Here is a 19,511-nt window from a genome sequence, read left to right as displayed (position 1 = left end):
TATGGCACATTATCACATATTTTGCATGTTTGCTTTTTTATTTAACTAACATGTACTTACCTTTACTCTTTCATGTTCTTTTCCAAGCGACTCATATTCTCCTAAAAGCTAAAACAAAACAAAGAAAGAACACACAAACCCACACTGAGATTATATACAATTGCCAGTTTTGTTGACTGCTGTAAAATCATCTAAATTGCTTGCCTAACATGTGCAGAAGCACTACAGGGGATACAGGGTGTACTTCAATAGCATTTGTTAAGTTCTAGCATCTTCTAATTGGAACAAAAAGTTAGAAAGGACAAGAGGAGACAGCTACTTACACAACGTATTTCTATTTTCAAATTATTTCTCTCTAAAGAAACTGAAGGAGTTGAACGAACCATTAAAATACCTCACTGACTTTAAAGCTGACTTTTTATTTTGAAAATTTAATTGTAAAAAAGGAGTTAAAGCATGAAGTAGCTTTTCCAGCTAATACCCATTTAGCCAATCAGCTATTACTGAAGAATCAAAGGAATAATTCCTTTGATTCAGTCTAAAATCATACACAAAATTAACAGTTATAGCGAGTTGTGATGACTTATGAAAGAAATTCAGTCCATTCCCACTAAGCTTAAGAAAGGAAATAATAACTTGTTCCAAAATAACTTCCTGTAATACTTCTAAAAATAAAATGAACTAATAGCACACAGAGTAATAACATACCTGAGACAGACTATGACAAGTGTTATCACATCAAGTACACACTTGCTGCCTTCAATAATTGTTTTTAAATATATGTTAGGTTCGTAGTATCACCTAACACCTAGCCTACTAAGCAGGCAGCTGAATAATTTCTGTTCTCTTTTGGATGTGCATTAAGACTTTACAGTGGTAAACTCTGAGCAGTTTTCCAAAACACCCAGGACTTGCTGCGCTGGTAACATGCTGTGCAACTGTAAACACCATTGCCCATTTTCTTACTTACATTTTGAAACATTTTATTTTCTTCCTTCAGCCTTGTATTTTTATTATCAGATAACTTGTAAGCCTTTTCAAATGCTTCCTCCAGATCTTTAAGCCTTGATTTTAGTCGACTGATAGTGTTATCCTTCTCTTTATTACTTGTGCGTGTTTCTTCAATACGTTCTTGCAAAACTTTGGAAGTATTACTGACTGCATAAAAGCGTTCTCTCCAATCTGCCTGTGAGAGGAAAAAAACATTCATTATAATGCTTACCTAGCAGATTTTTAATTTCAGTACAAAGCACAATCTAAAATCATCTAAACAGAAAACAAGGGTACATCTGTACATTAACTAAACAAGATTTTTGCTCATTTCTGTGATATATAAAGAATTAAAATGAAGGCTAAAACCCCAAAAGATGTATTTATTTTATAGGACTTAAAATACCTAGAGGTTAGGCCTCTAATCCCAGCTGATCGTCTTGCTTCCCAGCATAGAAAAGCATCTAAAAAAGGTGGAATGAATTAGTCTCTCCAGGTGTCTAACTTTCATGACAAAGCATCCTGTTCTTTGACCAATAAATACAGCTATGCACTCATAACCCAACTGGTCTGACCTAGCCAGAAAGACCGTATAAATATACTTAGAAAGATAGTATTTTTGCCCCAGCGCAGATGAGATTTGCTTTTGTCACAGCTCTAATAAGAAGTCAAAAGAGAAAGTAATCAGATCAATTCTTTTTTTAAAAAGTAATTTTAAAGAGAGACATCATAAACACATCACAATATTTCACTGTTAAACTTTGCTTGATCCCTGATAACCTGGAAAGGTTGTTCATAAGCAAAAGTGATGATGATTCAAGTAGGGAGTCTTAAGAAACTCAGCTAGAAAAGTGACCGGTGTAACATACTGGCTAATGTCATATATTAAGGAGAAAGGTTGAAAATGAGAGAAAAATACGGAAATACAGATCATCTTAATAATGAACACGTGCATTCTCTTACCCTTTTAGTTAAAAAGCAACTTGAATTAAGAACATATACTTACCACTTGCTTTTCTAGCATATTATTCTTATTTTCAAGGGCTTTTATGCGAGCACTTGCTTCATTCAGAGCCGCATCTAATTGGTCACACCTATTCAGAAGATACAGATGACAAAAATCTCTTTAAATTTTAAAATAATACATCTTCATTTTATAGCCTGCCTTCCTTCCTCAAGCATCCCCATGAATTTTGGTGCCCAGCCCGTGACCTCCTCCCATAGACTTCGGCCATTGCAGCGAGGACCCAGCGTCTCTGCTCGGAAGGGCTGTGGTGCTCATGGCAGGCGAGCAGCAAACTGGGAACACGTGCAGAGACTCCAGATGGCTCAGAGCGTAAGAGCTGCAGAACCAAAAGCAGCTGAGATGCACCAGAACAGAGTTCCACTTCAGCTAATTGATGATGCTGTGTGATAATGACTGAAATCATATCGCAAGCTACTTAAACTCAATAAATGACTGCTCAGGAGTCACTTTTAATAGTTAGAACACACTAGTGCTGGAAGATAAGTACAAAAGAGTCCCAGCTACCCAGACACTTCTTCAATTATTCTGAAGGGCATAAATTTTGTAAAGTATTTTAGCCATCTAAATTTGCAATATGGATTTTAACTGGCAATAATTACATAAAAATCACATTGAACTTGGATATATAGCAAACATTCAAGCTATTCCTAATGGAATATATAGGTGAGGCACACAGACTCCAGTAGTAATATCTGGTCAAAGAACACTGACTGGCAAATCAGCTTTATAAAGCTACCAATGAATTCAAGACCGGTCCTATATCATCTGTAGTTTTGACATGAAAGGTAAAGAAGGATGATGTTCACCAGCACGACAGGCGAGCACTATTTTACAACATAGATAGTCCCATTACAAGTTGTTTAGGATTACCTCTGCCTGCCAGCCTTTCCTGAGCAAAACTTACACTGGCTTCAGCAAAAATCAGGTCAAACAAGACCTCTGGTCCAAACATCACACGTGCTGCCTAACAATAATTTTACACTAATCTTAAACAGCTGCATTAAATAATACAAAATTTGTATTTAATAGGAAAATATTAGCATCATAGATGCATGAAATCTTCAGAATTGAAGAGTGGCATAAACTTTTCAAGATATTCTAAGCAAGCATACTCAGTTTTTAAAGCAGAAAGAATACTAGGTAACAGAGGAATAGGACAAGTAAGGACAAACAGTACCTGTCAGCAAGATTTTGATTGATTTTCTTTAAGTCTTCAGATGAAGCAGTTTTGTGGCTTGCCTCTAGCTGCTGTTTTAAGCTATGTATCTCAGAGTCATAGTAAGCTCGTAGATCAGCTATGTGTCGAGCATGTTTTTCCCTCAAGTTCTGCCTAATCCTATTTTCAAAATTAAGAACAAAAAAATTCCAGCTATCCACATGAGCATGCATTGCTATATTCATTCACACATAACGAACTCAGCATATCTATCTCTCTTACAGAACTTTGTTGCATTCAAATTAAAGCAAAAAGAAAGCTTCTTCATCTAAGGCAGTGGTGTCAGACACCTAAGTCACCATATTAATAATAATATATACAAATACAGTACAAAGCTTTATGCTCTCTTCTCTCCTTTGCTATGCGCTAGAAACTATGCATGTAAAATTAAAATAGGAAAACCCAAACACTGAACTATCTTGAAACCATGACCCCTACATAAGCCCTCACAGATGGAATATATGCCACATCTGCTTGTCCATGTGCAAATCATGAGAGCTTCAATAGCAAATGGGGGATATTTTTCCTCAGTACAGTAATTCTGTGCTTCTCCCACCATTTGACTCTAAATAGGAAAACATAATCCCCACAGAACTTGGACATTCTCTGCCTAAATTAACCCCCTCATACAGCCTATGAAGGAAGCATGTATTTCTATTTTAACGTATAAAAAGAAATAACCAAAGCATTAAAACATAGAAAATTCTTTTGCCTTCCTGCTAAGGCTCTGACATCCAAGGAAGACAGAGCACAAATATTGTGCCTTAGATTAAACAGTATGGTCTAAAGAAGATTAAATAGTACAGTCTAAAGAGAGACAGTTGTAAGAAGTGGAAAATGACTGTTCTATTTATATGCCATCAGTACTTCAGGGGAGAAAAAAGAAAAGAAAAAAAAAAAGCAGCAGTCTCCAGCTATGTTCTAAGCAAACAGAACTTGCGTATTTTGTTCGTTTTACTAGCGTTAAGTTTCACTTCTTTCATGAAAGTACCAACTCTACGACTTGTAAAAAAGAAAAAAAATACTTACTGTGACATTATCACAGGATCTTCAACAGATGCCACTGAAAGACTATATTCTGGCAAACTGTTGTCAGCACACTGAGTAACAGAAGATGGAGTTAGAGTCAGTGTTTCTTCCTCCTCTGTGTTGACTGAATTATCATTATTAGCATCCCTATATGCCATTGGAAAGGGACAGCTGGTCTTGTTTTCATTTTGGAATGGGTGATTTCTCCAGAGGTCCAAATGCACAGCTCTGCTGCTGGCAGGATATTTTGGAGAATCATCTAACTGAGATGAATTACTTGTCTGTGAAAAAGAGTCTGTGTCACAATGACTTGAAAATCCGGGCTCTGCCATAGAGTCTGGAGAAAAAGGAGTAGTGTCTTCAGGCATATTGAAAAAACAGCATCCTGGGTTCTGCTGACCTGGTTTCATATGCAGGGTTGGGTCCAATGTCAAGATCTAGGAAATAAGTTATAATGCTAAAAAAATTGTGATTTAACTTTTGTTCTTGTAAATGGAGTTTATCTGAAGACATTAGTAATCCATATAATAGATCAGAGGAATTATACTGAATACTACTACAATCATTTGGTAGTGACAAGTGAGACGAAGGGACCTGTAACAGCTTAGATGATGATACGTATTCCCCATGTTTGCAACTTGAGTTTCTAAGTTTCCATTAAGAATAAAAGACATATAAAAGACGTATGTAGCTGTCTAGAAAACCTTTGGAATTTCAGTTATGTAAACAGAAGGGACTATGATGTCTGCTTGTAGGTTGAAACAATAACTTTGTACAGTTATGAAAATCACTTCATGGATTATATGAACAAGACAGTCACATAGTAGCCATCGTTACTGGATTTTGTACAAGACTGAAAGCTGTATAAAGAAAAAGATATGATAAAGGATATTTCCACAGCCTGTGCCTCTTCTGTTTCACGGGTGGAATGAACTCGTCTTGGGGGAAGTGGTAAGAAAACCCTGCTTCTGTGACTGCAGTTCCACGTGCATTTCATCAGCTGCAGCCTCAGCGTAAGCAGATTCATCCCTGCGCCATCGTCAAGGTTGTGCAGTAAAGGTGCTTGTTTACCCAGGGTATTCTTAGAGGTTCTTTTCAGCTGGATCTCTTCCCAATCGGGTTCATCACACGGCTGCACAAATTGCTGTTCCAGCATAACACTGGAGGTGGCAGCAGGGGCCAATTAATGTGAAACCAGCCTGTAACCGATCATATCTTCAAACTGAGACATGAAGTAAAGAAATTAATGTTACCTCTGGTGGGTGACTTGACTGGGAAGAAGGCATAAAACTCTGGTCTGGCAGCTGCTTATTTTCCCTTTGTCTTTTATGATAAATATCCTTCAATGACGACAACTTCGTTTCATCAGCAGAAGACAACTTCAACAGGCAAAATTGCTACATTATTTTTTCTGAACATAATCCTCCATCCCCGATATAGACAAGCAAGTTCTGGAGTGGGTTTAGCTAATAAAGCAGTTCAGAACAGAAGGTGGCTTTATTCAATGCACCCAGTTTAAAAAAGGGTCTTTAGTGAGGCACATACACCTTTAATATATTAGTTAGTCTCTTTTCATCTCCTATACACACAATTTCTTTTAAATGACAAAAGAAGGTCAATAAATTCCAAGTGACATTAGCGAGTGTAAATGAATAATGACAGAATAGAATATGAGAGACTGAGCTAACAAAAGATTCTCACAGAAAAGTTAGCTTCTGGAGGGCTGATTCTTTCCATCGTAGAAAAAAAAGCAAAGACAACAAGCAACCATAGGACAACTTTTAAAACACGTACAAAGTTTACCTGATCTGGTGATACTTTTGTGGAGAAAATATCAGCAAACTCGCTTCTGAAATTCTCTGGTAAAGAGTGATACAACTCCTTTTCATCTAATTTCCAGTATGAAAGTCCTGAGAAGAAGAAACATTGAAAGAAAAAAAAAAATTACAAATTCCAAGCTCACGGCTATAGAACAGAAATCCATTAGTAAAATGTTACTTTGTCAGCTAACAAGAATGCTGTATTAATTATTTTCATCTATTGCTTAAGGATCTCACTAAAGCATTTATTACCAGAAGTTACAAAAATCTCGATGCAAAGCACAAGCAACTTAATCAGTATTACATCACACAGCATCAGTAACGAAAGCTATATATCAGTGAAAACATATAGATTTACTCTTTGGTGTTCAAGGATCAAATCCTCATTCACCACAAACTTTTGTACTTCTACCGATTCCAGTATAGCACTTAAAACTTGTATTACCCAAGGAATAATCCTAGACAGACATTTGATACTACAAACTCTCTGGTTTGGTACTCAACAGCTCTCTATAGCATGCAAAAAGACAGACTACGAGGGCTAAGAGGGATGGCGCAAGAGGAACAGATACAGTCTCAATCCCACTTCAGTTTCTTATATGTGTCCCTCTCTCAATGTGTTGTGAAGAAGGAATGAATATACACAGTTTGCAGGGATGCATCTCTGTGCCCCTGTTTGTTACTGAAATGAATCCACCCTGTTACGATCAAAATATGTGAATTAGTTGTTTGGCTTTCACAAAAAAAAAAAAAACACCAAAAAAAACCCACACACCCAGAACACCAACACCAAAAACCACCCACACGAAAAACCACCAACACCCACCCCTCACACACACACCCCAAAACAACAAAAGCAAAACCACACCAAAACACAAAAAAGCACATTTCTCCCCCCCCCGTCCCCAATTAAAGAATCACCACATTGCACACTTCATTCTTTTGTTCTTGTCTATTCATACAATTATTGAATCATGCCCTTGGCTTACAGGAATTCTGCCTCTATTACCATGCACTCCTGAGATTACTAGATCGATGATGCTAATATTTGAAAGATCATTTGATACCCTACCATGATTTTAATACTAATTACATTATAAGACAGTTTTAAACATAAAGCTCAGCTTTGAAATGTTGAGAAATTTGAAGAAAAAAGTTGCTGCATGTCCTACATTTGCCAGCAGTGATACACAGGAGGTACCATCAGTTTGAAACACAAGAGCAAGAAAAGCAGAATTATGCTGTATCAAAGTTTAATAGCTTGTCGGTGCTCAAACCCTCCTCACCTCCCCAAAGTTATTGGAGATGCATTCTAGTAAGAGTTTTAAAAAAACAGAATTCAAAAGAAAAGGAAATTTAAGTACAAGAAATTAGCTATACCTGAAGCTTCAGACACTAAGGAATTCGGACTTTCATTCGGTTGATTGAGGTAAAAAGTGTAAGGTGGCAAAGCAGCATCAGTAAGGTTTGTCTAAAATTACAAAGGAAAAACAAATTTATGAGGAAAATCACAAGGCAAGGAAAAAAAAAATCAAGGGTATAGTTTTTAAAAATTGCATGTAAGTGTTATTAGTCTTTTTAAGCAAAGAGATTAAATTTAATTATACAGCATGATCCAAACCTATACAATTTATATTCAGGGCAACCACAGTCAAAAGGGGAGCTAAGGTAAGCCACATAATTAGAAGATACTGATATTTTCCAAGCCATGTGCCTGTCCGCTTGTGGAGCATTTTTTAAATTAACTGTTACAAAAATACACATTTTGGACAGTCATCTAAACTCTCTTGCTCCTTAAGAGGTGCAAGTATATGAGGGATGACTTACCAATAAAGTGTTACTCTTTCCTCATCCTAAGATTGGAATTTCTTATATTCAGCTGTTAGGACTCCACCTACCACAAATCTGGAGGTAGACACTGTCTATCATCTCAGATAGATAAGGTACTACATACCCTTCTTCTCATCACTCCAAACTTTCTAAGCAACCTCCCCAGCTAATTACAGAAACAACTTTGAAAAGGGTGGGACCAACACATGGAAAAAAATTCACATGATTTAAAATTTGCTACAACTCTCCTCTTCCTTAATGAAAGGAAGAAGTGTCATTGATACAACACAGCGATACAAGAGCAACTCAGTAAGGAAGCTAGCATTAAAATGGTCATCTCACACTGCCCTTTTCTACCGTGCTTAGGGCTTTTTGTTGCATTACAGCAGCTTAACAGTCATACTACTTGGCAAATTTATACAGCTCATACAACTGAGGACTAAAACAGGATAGTAACCATTGAGTTAACAAAAGTAAGAAAGAAAAAAAATTAGAACTAAAGCTTTTCAAGTTTTTGCATGAAGTACTATCTCACCTCAAGGCTATTTTGTCCCTCTTAATGTTTTTATTTAGGTATTCTCCTTTGCCTAAGGAGGAAGAAAGGAAAATGAAGGAGTATCAACTGAATTCTTACAAAGGAACAGAACGATAAAGGTATTTTCAAAATCTGAGTTGCTGGCACTAATTTCTTTAGGCACCCTCCTGTAGCAGAGAGAAAAGAAACAATCCACAGCAGATAAACTTGACTCCTGGTTTGAAATATCCCCTTAGAGGAACATCTTGTTTCCACTGACCACAGAAGAAGGCTAAAGAGAGCAATCCCAAACAGCTACTCTCACCCCTTCTGGATCACCCTCAAGTGACCACAGGAAAGAAAACAGACCCTGCCTTGATTCAAGTGATTCATATTTGCTAGTTCTCCTATTCTCTTGTAGGTAGAGCCATTCACAGAGTTTCAGGAATTATTTCCTTAAAAATAGCATAAGGAGAGAGGTTTGTGACAATTAATATACTGAAAGTAATTATAAAACTTCATAGTTACATGTATGACGATTATTTGTAAAATCAGGTTGCATAACGTCCCTTTGGATCAGAAATATTATACGTGATTAAACTTCCCTCCCCAAAATAATCAGAGTTGTGGGCATACACAATTATTAACTCAAGAATATGGGGGGGAACAAACCAAATTTCTTCTCAAAAGAAGTATTTTGAGCCGATTCAGCAGTCACACCATAGGCATTACTACAAATGGTTCTAAAGAGCCAATTAGATTTTCTAAATGTCTATTGTGGGGGGTTTAGTTTTAGCAACCAGTGCTGTAACTGTGCTTGGAGTAGTTCAATGTAGCCAAATCATAGTCATACACAGGCAGAAAAGAATGTGTTATTCTTACATAAACAATACAAAAAATAAAAATTATTTTTAAAAAGTTTGGATTTTAGCATAAGAGACTGCTAAGAACACTAAAAAAGCCCAAACCAAACTAAACCAAAAAATCCCTGCAACTTAAAATCTCAGTCTGGAAGAATACTATCTGTCCTGGACAAAGTGGTTGATGCCTCCAGACGCAAAGAGTTCTGTGTACTAAAAGAGACATCACCAGCTGAAATCAAAGATCCTTCCAAAAATTTGTTATGGAAATTATGCATGCCGGCATGCATAACACCATAACAGGGTTCGATTCTAGGTTTGCTTCTACAAATTATAGGGCACAATAAATTACCATGACCTGAAACTTCAATTGAGAAGGTTATATATTACCTCTATAAGGAAAGAACATGTGTCACTTAGGTAAATTAAGACAAAAATTAGGCAAGGAATAAAATAAGCCAAAATAGCTATGTGAGTAAGTATAGAATGATCCAAGAAGTAAACTCTGCCCACATGAACTTTAAACATATGAATGGGAACACCACTACTCAAATACTTAAAGCTAAATATGAAAGCACATGCTGAATCAGAACATGCTGTAACACTGAAAAAATAAGTGACAAGATCAAAATTAGAAAAACATCATAAAATAAAAAAAAGAGACTTACATTCTCAAGGGGTAATTTCTTAGCTTGCTCATTTTCTTGCATAGAGTTCACACATACTTCTTCGGCATTTATTCTTTTTGATTGGTTTTGTTTCAACTTTTGTGCCCATGATGTCAAAGATTTACTAGATAGTAAGAAACACACACATAACCTTTTCAGTGAAGGCATGAAATCAATTTCTTCTTCAAGGTAAAACATAGGCACTAGAACTCCATTGCCTTTGTGCATTTTTGAGAAACAATATGAAGTAACGAATGCTGAAATGTTTTAGGGCTCTTTTGTAAAAAAGTAAACCAAAACAACAACAACCACCACCCACAAACAAACAAACCACTGAAAGGAAAGGTGCTAATCAACTGCACCCATAATCAAAATGGCTTTCCTACTACAAAAAAAAAAATTGTAACAGAGGGCTCCATATTTTTAGCCAGGCAACTATTTTTCAGTCTGTTCAAGCAGATACTGAGCAAAACCACAAAACTAAGCTGGAATGTAAATGCAGTGTTTTTTTATTGTGTTATCAGTCTGGTTGTAAAGATGATGTCAGCTAAGACACACTATGGATGCCTTCCCACTCAAGAGAATCTTCAAGGATAAGAAAGATCGAAACAAGACATAGAAGGAAACGGAAAAAAAAAAAAAGGCAGAAGAACAGAAACAAATAGAGATATCCTGAAATTCTTCTTAGAGGTAGATGTGGAAAAATTTTCCCTTTCTGTTAAAAAGTGACACTTTGAAAAACTACGTATTGTCCCAGTTTGGGACATACAGTGGAAAGAATGAAAAAAGTGAACAACTAAAAATTAAAAAACAACAACAACACAGTTTGGGTTAACTGAGCTATTCCACTTTGGTTTGAACCCTTTCTTCCTTCAAACTGAGTTCATAATACAAAACAGAAAGCAATTTCAAAGAAAAACTTTTTTTTTTAATAAAAAGGACAAAAAAACTCCATACATGAATGATTTCAAAAGTTGTCTTACAATGGTTTTTCAAACTGAAAAACACTCTTGGATTGAGCTTCTCCAGCTCTAAGTTTCCCTGGCAGCCCATGAATTGCAGCTACCCCCCCTCATGGAACTGTGCAACATGAACCAAATACTGGAATAAATCCCAACAGAAGGGAGGAAGAGAACATACATATCAATGAGGTTATGCTCTACCTTATATGCTGAAATAAGACATTTGCAAACCAAATTCTCTAAAGAAAGCCGGTTCTGTGTTTTATTATCTACTAGCAAAATGCAAGTTCATTTTCGCTACTCTCCGTTTTCCCAATAGAGAGAAAGTTTTTGTCTCTGCAAACTACTATCAGGGACTCACAGGCAACATGCTGCCCACAAGACCTCTGATACTGCTCGCAACCACATGAAGCCACAGCCATTACAGCCTAGTCTGACAGGGAAAGTACATTGTTAAGTTCTGTGCAACTAGAGCAGTGCTTGGTCACTATCACTGCCAAATTAGCTAGCCAATCTTTCAAAAAAAATCTTGGTAGATCCACCCACCTATTGAATAGCGCAAAACAAACAAAGATCAACCAAAAAAAAGCCAACAGAAAAACCCAAACATGTTTGGCTGTTGTCTGATACAATTTATTACTGTAATGCATGCATATAAGCTAGCAAAAAAGACTGGTTGAGCACAACAGCAAAATACCAGTCACATAAAATGGGTCATCAGCACCTAAAATTCTGGTGCACAAACACTATATGCAAACTGTATCTTAGCTCGTATTTGCTGAAGAAAGTAGATTTTCATATTTTTCCCCAACGTAGCTACGACAGAAAAACACTGCAGATGCAAATATGCATCACACAGAAACATTAGGCTAAACAAATAACTTCATCTACCAAGCAGCATAGTATTTTTTTTACAATCGAGAGGTTCCATTCAATTCTTACGTGTTTCCAGTCACCAACAGCTGTTTACTGAATGGGGACTGTCTACAATAAATTAACATATTTGGAAAGTTTAATCACTTACCTGTTTTTTTTTCCACATTGAGCTTCGTCAACTTTATGTTCGAATTCAGAAGGAAATAAAACTAAAATATCATTCCTTCCTTAAGAAGGATTTTCCTCTATTTTTGGGGGGGGAAGTTCTCTTTTATTTTGAAGACTGGCTACAATTGCATCACTCTGCAATACTGCTGCATCACCCTGTCCTTGTGAAGTTTTGTCCATGTAGTCTGTGCGCTTGCTAATGTCGTCAGATTTGCTAGGGTTCAGTTCGGAGGCAGAAAGTGTACCATACCCGCTATTCACCGAAGCATCATTTGCAAAACATTCCTGATGCAGATCAGATGCATTTGGCTGACTTTCTGCTTCATTAGATCTAAGTTGATTGACAATGCAGTCATTTTCTTCAAAGATTTCAGAACGCATCCCCATTTGACTTTCTAGTGATGAAAAAGTGTCTGTAAGCTTGGCAGGCAAACTTCTGCTCTTACCGGCACCCCAATCGCTGGTCTGCAATTTCACTAACTGCCTTATCTCATTCTGAATCAGCTATAGGAAAACAAAAGGCAAAATTCCTGAGATCGTGCCACAAATCACATTTATATTTTGATGCATCTTCCATTCATGTTATTAGTGAGAGAATTAGAGTGCTTATTTCAAATAACTCAAATTTTTCAATGTATAGACATCTCATGCATAAAGTAGATATACGCATACTGTGCATAACAGTAAAACGTCCATGGTAACAATCCTTAATTCCATGCAGTGAATTACAGCTCTCGGTAGTCATTTATTAATGTAAAAAAACATGCACGCATGTATTCACTATATGCCTTCAGAACTATAGTTACCTACCAGCCAGCTAAAAAAAAAAATAAACTGTCTAGGTATGTCATTAGAAGTGGACAAAAGTCTTCTGCTAAATTTAGATCTAAAAGAATTTATAACTTGGGTATACATTTTTAAAGATCGCAAGGACACTTTAATGGAAGTATAAACCATTACTCTATTACGCTAATAGGAATACTGCACCTCTGTAAGATTATTTGCATAAAACTTGACTTTTAAAATATCTGATTTAGATAATATGTTATTAGGTGGTTCATATAATACAAAGATCTACATTGATTGTTTTGGTATCCAATGGAGTGGAGCAAACCTATAACTAGATCACTAGATTTAACAGGTTACTTACTCTTCAGTCTACAATGTCTGCGAAGAGTTATTTCAGTATATTAGATAAGTAATATTATTTCTTTTTTTTAAGTTTTACAGTTGTGCATGGGTATACTGAAACAGCTGTGAGAAACAACTAATGCTTTTGTCAAGGGCTATGAAAAGACTTCATGCTAGTGCCCATGGCTGTGTCCTTTGGCCAGCAATTGGCACTCGTGCAGAGTTACATTGAGATTACCGAACTCTGCATGAGCACACAACTCTTATTACACGTTACAAGACCAGAGTATATAGTTATCAAGAACACACTTCAAACTAATTCCCTTGGGGCGGGGCGAAGAACTTGCAATAATTTTTCACACAACTACAGTACATTACTCACATATGAATAGCAAGTGGAAAGCACAAATTGAACAAAAATCATTTGTTCTCTGAAAGTAAGAAATAAAAAATAAGACTTAATTTCAGAGGACTGTAATGCTAGTCAGAACCAAGAACCAAGCATCACATGTTTTATTAACTTGCAACAGAATTAAAAATTTAATTTCAGCTCATTCTATGCAAAAAAACCCCACAAAACACCCAAAACAAAACAAAAAACCAAACCCCACACTCAGGATGAAGTTTTTTGCCATAACAAATTTTTTGTTGTGCTAATGATTCCAATCATGACTGCAGCAATCATTTGCGGTTTAATTCTGTGATTCAATTCTGTCGAGGAAGGTAGGGAAGGGACAACAAAAGGGAAGAAACAGAAGGGGGGGGAGAAAACCAAACTGATCAGATTCTCTGCTGACATTTAATCTTTGTCATTAATATACCTTGTGTGGGAAAAGTGAAAGGCTACTATTCCAATTAAGTAGCATTTTTACTTCTCTATGCATAGTCACAAATAATCCCAAGAGAAGAAAACACCTGGGAAAAACAAGATGACATTTCTATAGTTTTGGGATTGTAGGTAACTTTTTTTTTTTTAAATCCTCTTCAGTAAAGTCTGATCTTAGGATGATCCACAGGTGGCGATAGTTTGACATTAGCACACTTGGCTTGTGTGTTTTATACACCAGAAGACAAGGACTGACCCCACTGATTCCAAAATGAACTCAAGGTCTTTTGATCCATATTTTCACATGGATAAAGATGTATTTTTATAAGCACAGTTGGTCTTGAAACACAGCATAGAGCAAGCCTTATCTCCAAGTCGTGTCAATGCTAATGCAGCATCTTCCTTTGCTACCCCAAATAGTAGATTATTATTTTTGTCTTTTTATTATTCTTATTAGAATGTGTTGAGTTGCCTGTATTTCAGTATTTTCACTAGGTCACTGGCATACCAGTTTAAGTTTGGAATAGCTCCATCTATTTTATCTAATGCACTCATACAATGGAAAGTAAGTTATAGCTGTTGATTTTATATTTAGCGTGGCAATTCATGCAGTTAGTAAGTCCCTGCTGATACCACAAACTCGACTCTTCCAGAGGTAGCCTTTCCTATTAAAAAAGACAAAAACCGGCAAAGCCAACACAATGGATTAGTCAAGACTACGATTAGCAACCAGTGAATCAAACCACTACAGTAAAAGGAAGAAAATACAAGGGTAAGGAAACACTGGTGGGACAAAAATAATGAGATGGGGGGGGAGAAACAGGAGATAGGATAAAAGGACAGTACCTCTTGTTAATTCAGTTCAGGAACTGTTGATTACTACTAGTGTAGAGGGCATCAGGAAAGGGAAGGGAAAAACAGCAACCAAAATGATGAAGATATTAAGCATTATATATTCATAGAATTACTGTCTCTTACACATACATATACATTTCTTCTGTTTTAATGGATAAATATGGTTCAGCAAAAATGTGAATCTTCATGTGGGTCATTTTTCATTCGTAGAGACTATTCAACTGAAGGGCGAAATAAGTGTTCAGTTATTACAGTGAATGTTTTCCTATGCTATATACTGTCTAGATGAGGGAATGACAAGTTGCATAACGTTTTCTAAGGAAGAGAAAATAACAACGTCTCAAAATTAGAAATTATACAGTCTAACAGTTAATAAAAAACAGCTTGTACCTACAAAATCCAATTATGAACCAAATGTTTGTGAAAACAGAACACGTGAAAACAAATAATCCAAGAATCTTTACTTCTGAAATGGTTCCTACCAGTTACTTTGTTAATTAGCCAAGGCTATCTCAAATATGCATCCTGTAAAGCGGCATTCCAGTCATCCACTTCCATTAACTGCCTGTCTAAATATACTTACAGAAAAACTACAGGAGTGCCAGAGACCATATTGCATTGTTTTGGAGATGGGGGGCGGGGTGGGGGTGGTAAATTAAAGAAACATTCAGCCTAACCTACCTACGTGAACAAATCATTACTTACTTGGATTTGATGGTGGAACTGCTCTTGCTGGGCAACTATTTGTTCCTGACATTGTTTTTCTACCAGTCTCAATAACCGTAGCCACCTTGTCTATTAAACCACAAAGTAAAATAATTAAAGCACAGTCACATTGCATCTCTTACCTTTTACTCTAGCTACAAGATAGTTTTGCAATCTTATACTTAGGTGTTGCCATAATACAAAACTTATAACAGCACTGTGGCTGTCCACCCCACAATACATGCAGCCCCCTATCACATCAATCAATGGAAACAATTCACTATGGACACATTCACTTAAAAAAAGGTCCTTCTAGACAGCAAGATAACACATCTCTACAGTTTAAGTTTGGTTTAAAAAAAAAACAACCAAACAAACAAGGGAAGAGAGTTATTCTATTTAAAAAAAATAAATCAAATGACTTAAAAGTAGAAACAGCTGGCAGGAAAGTACAGTCAAATGTTGGAAAGGTTGATTCCAGTTCAATAAATTATGGGCAATTTTAAAATTTATAATTTTAAAATCCCTATGTCCAGTGAACCGTTCGCTTCAATAAGAAACATTTCCCTTCAACAATCCAGCTAAAGGCCACAATACGTAACTATTTAGTGAAAACAAAAAGATAATTAAAAAAAAAAAATCAAATATATAGGGTTCCTAAAATGTGGTAAAATCTGAATTTTAAAAATTATTTTATGCTAATATTTACGGAGCCTTATACTTGAAGCATAGGACACGGGACATAGAATGCATGTGCCTAGACACAGACATCTATATTCTTTTCTTGGAGCTGTTAAAGAGCACCCAAATTAAGCATCTGTCAAGAGACAGTTTGATGGACCACAGCCAGAAAGCTCAAAAATTCTGCAGGAACAAGCCCATGGTGTGGAAACCTGATGTTCCTTATGGAGACTAAAAATAACAATAAAATTTAAAATAAAAAAGGACAAAAACAACATTAAAAAAGGGTTTGAGAGCATTAGCTAATTGACCCTACATCATGATTTTTGTGTTGTTTTAAATCTGGAAACAAACTAATCATCTACACATCTTTACAAATGGAATAAATAAATAATTCAACTGAAACAGAGCCATTTTTAGAAAGAAAACTTCTAATTTCTAGGATCACTTCAGACCGGTTTAAAGTACTACAATTTTAAAGGTTTAAATTTTTCAGTTCAAAAAACTTGCAATCTGTAAAGTACTGTAACTTTGGGGAAAAAAAATATTCACAACTGTATTGTAAAACACTAAGATAAAAAGCTAACATATTGTAAAAAGCTAAGATAAAATTGCAATAAAATCCATCCACGTGGTTAGTTCATACCTTGTAAAAGGATTTGTCCCATCCTGAGGAATAAACACACACATACATAAATCTTACTGCTAAACTAGATCATCATTAGATCTGTCTTCCAAAATGCAAAGCCGATACTTTTTTTTTTTCTTTTTTTAAATAAACCTTAACATCCAATACCTCGCAGTTCTTCACAATGTCTGAGTCAGCATTTCCAATGTTCTGGATATCTTGCATAAAGGAGGCAAGCAGCTCAACAGACCCAGGCATTAACGAGGACCTGGTATTCCCTGAGTAACCAGACACTCCATTGGGATTGGATGAGGGACTTCGAGTGAAACATGAGGGGGAAAAAAAACATTTCAATTATTTATTGTGCCAGTTGTCCAACATAGTGGCGAAAATAATACACTACATATGCCATGCAGCCGTAAAAGAATTATACACTTAATTTACATTGTGACCCTCATCATGCTGAAGAAAACCCCTGATACCTTCATAAGAATGAGGATGTTTTTCAAGAAAATGTCAAAGAATCCACAGCATGCTTCATCCTTATCCTACATACTATTAAAACGCAGTAGCCTTCCAAGAAGAGAGACAGCATAATCAGCACAGGTATTACTGCTCACTAGTACAAACGTCAATAAATACAGCTTTTCATCAAACCTATCTGCTTCTTCATAGATTCTGAGGTCAGAAGCTTACAGATATAAGCTTCTGCGTAACAATGATTTATGAAGTCCAAGACTACTGCCTCCTGTTCAGAAGTTACACATGCAGTAAGCGACTTGTAATTCTTGTCTTAACAGGTCAGTCAAGAAGAACCTCTCCTTATCTGTCAGTGAGGCCATTAGTCCGTATTTGCCCTTCTTATTCACTGGGAACATCTTGGGCATTGAACAGAAAAACAATTCAATTTTTCTAAGCTGCTGTTCTCTACAAATGACTTAGCATAATGCATGATCTTTCCCAAGAATGATCTCTTACAATTTGTCCGAGACAGGTTTTCCCCTCCCCCATTCTAAAAGACACAAGGCAATGGAAGTTACTAAGTTTTTACAGAAGGCTTAACAGTTCTTTCAGTAAGGCTTTTCTCCTTAAGGATTATACCTGCAAATCTAAAAAACCCTAAAATATATTGCAGAGTATTACATATTATTTCACCTTCGTAACAATGTTACTGTAAAAGCATACTAACTAAGCAAAACAAAAATAATAAAAATATTTGCTAGGAATTCCTTCAACACATTACCTGTGACAATTCAAGTTACACACAGACCTGTGGGTATTTCTGACATCAGAGTCTGCAGAAGATGAAGGGATTTCTTGTACGGTATTCACCACGTCACGGTTTTCCATATCTTAGGCTGAAGTATGACATTACACTGAAAATACAAAGAAGTAAGCATCACCCTCATGTTTTAAAAAGCCATTTGACTTTGTTGTTTGAAGAAACAGAATGTGATTAAAGGGACAGTTGTTTCAGCCAAACCACCCCAGAAAGTGCTAGCATTCCACAACCAACCTCTCTTCCTTGTCCTGTGCTATGCTTGCAAACAGGTGCTATTTATTCAGCCTTGTACTTGCTGGGACTCTTACAAATCAAACAGACTCCTAGCTGTGCATCACACATCTGGACTGGGCTGTAAAGGGTGTCTGAATCCAAAACGTTCCAGGTAGAACAGTGTTGTCGGGGTTTGGTTGGTTGGTGGTTTAAATCGACAGACAGTTTTCGAGACTTCTGTGAAAGGGCCTATTATCAATGTATTTAAATCTGCTGAACAGGGATCTGCGCCTTCACTGGAAGAAACACACCCCCCCAAAAAAATAAAATCGACACCCACTGAGTTAGACCGCAGTTGACCAATTCTGCCATTTGTGTGTGTAATATTTGGCTTACTTTTTTCACAGAACGCCTGCTTTATTATTACTACATAACATTAATTCAAAAAGCTTTGAAACCGTTTTGAGCTACATTTCTTACAGATTAACAATCAAATGTAGTCAAACAGGAATCCCACAGCAGTTAAAAACAGCAGCTGGTTAACTGAAAGCATCATAAATAAATAAATACAAAATACTTGGTCTTACAGCACTCAAAGCAGCAGTTTACAAGAATGGCTGTAGAGAGACTAAAATATTCTTCCGGTTTCCATTCTTTCACTAAGAAAACACTTGAAATACATTGATTAATCAGTTCTTCTATAGTGCTTATTTCAGCATCTTCTACACCCTGGTGAATTCATCCTATGTCCTAACACTGAAGAAAAACCTTACGATCATTTCACGGATGGAGAACAAAAAGAGACATTAAGAAATATCATCCTAGTAGTCTGTGATAATACTAAGAATAAATCCCTGCTGCCTTAAAGAAGCACAACACCTTCAAAGCACGACCATTCTTCTTTACAGGGCTTACAAGTACATGCTACCAGCTTTCACAGATTTAAGTTTTCGTTATTTGTAAGCACATAGAGATACATCTCTAACAGATAGTTTCAGAAGTATAAAAAATTATTTCCACCAGAAGGAAACTGACGGACAACGGTCCAGTTTTTCCCTGTTTTATTGGAGCCTGTTTGGCTTTAGCAGAAATGTTTTCCAGGTACTCACTCAAGCTATTTCCTTTGGGTAGGGCTGAAAATGCAAGAATTGGAAGGAAGTTATCACAGATACACATATCCCTTCGGCAGAGCTGCTTGGGATAAATCGAAGAAGAAAAAAAGCCTTTCTT

General features: G+C 36.3%; 1 protein-coding gene across 1 annotated transcript in view; it reads right to left on the bottom strand.

The window, feature by feature from the left end:
• MPHOSPH9 (M-phase phosphoprotein 9) overlaps window positions 1-18,155 on the bottom strand; it is a 30,111-nt gene extending 11,956 nt beyond the window's left edge. The window contains 13 exon segments of the mRNA XM_009321175.1: window positions 61-108; window positions 971-1,186; window positions 1,997-2,084; window positions 3,195-3,353; window positions 4,263-4,699; window positions 5,516-5,641; window positions 6,066-6,172; window positions 7,463-7,553; window positions 9,955-10,078; window positions 11,941-12,464; window positions 15,478-15,567; window positions 16,955-17,102; window positions 18,030-18,155. Of these exon segments, the coding sequence (XP_009319450.1) occupies window positions 61-108; window positions 971-1,186; window positions 1,997-2,084; window positions 3,195-3,353; window positions 4,263-4,699; window positions 5,516-5,641; window positions 6,066-6,172; window positions 7,463-7,553; window positions 9,955-10,078; window positions 11,941-12,464; window positions 15,478-15,567; window positions 16,955-17,102; window positions 18,030-18,136 (2,265 nt within the window). The 5' untranslated portion in view covers window positions 18,137-18,155.
• Window positions 18,156-19,511: the final 1,356 nt, after the last annotated feature.

Source organism: Pygoscelis adeliae, unplaced genomic scaffold, assembly GCF_000699105.1.
Source record: "Pygoscelis adeliae isolate BGI_AS28 unplaced genomic scaffold, ASM69910v1 Scaffold93, whole genome shotgun sequence".
Taxonomy (NCBI): Eukaryota; Metazoa; Chordata; class Aves; order Sphenisciformes; family Spheniscidae; genus Pygoscelis; species Pygoscelis adeliae.
The sequence above is the reverse complement of the archived record's forward strand: the minus strand, read 5'-3'. Positions and strand labels throughout refer to the sequence as shown.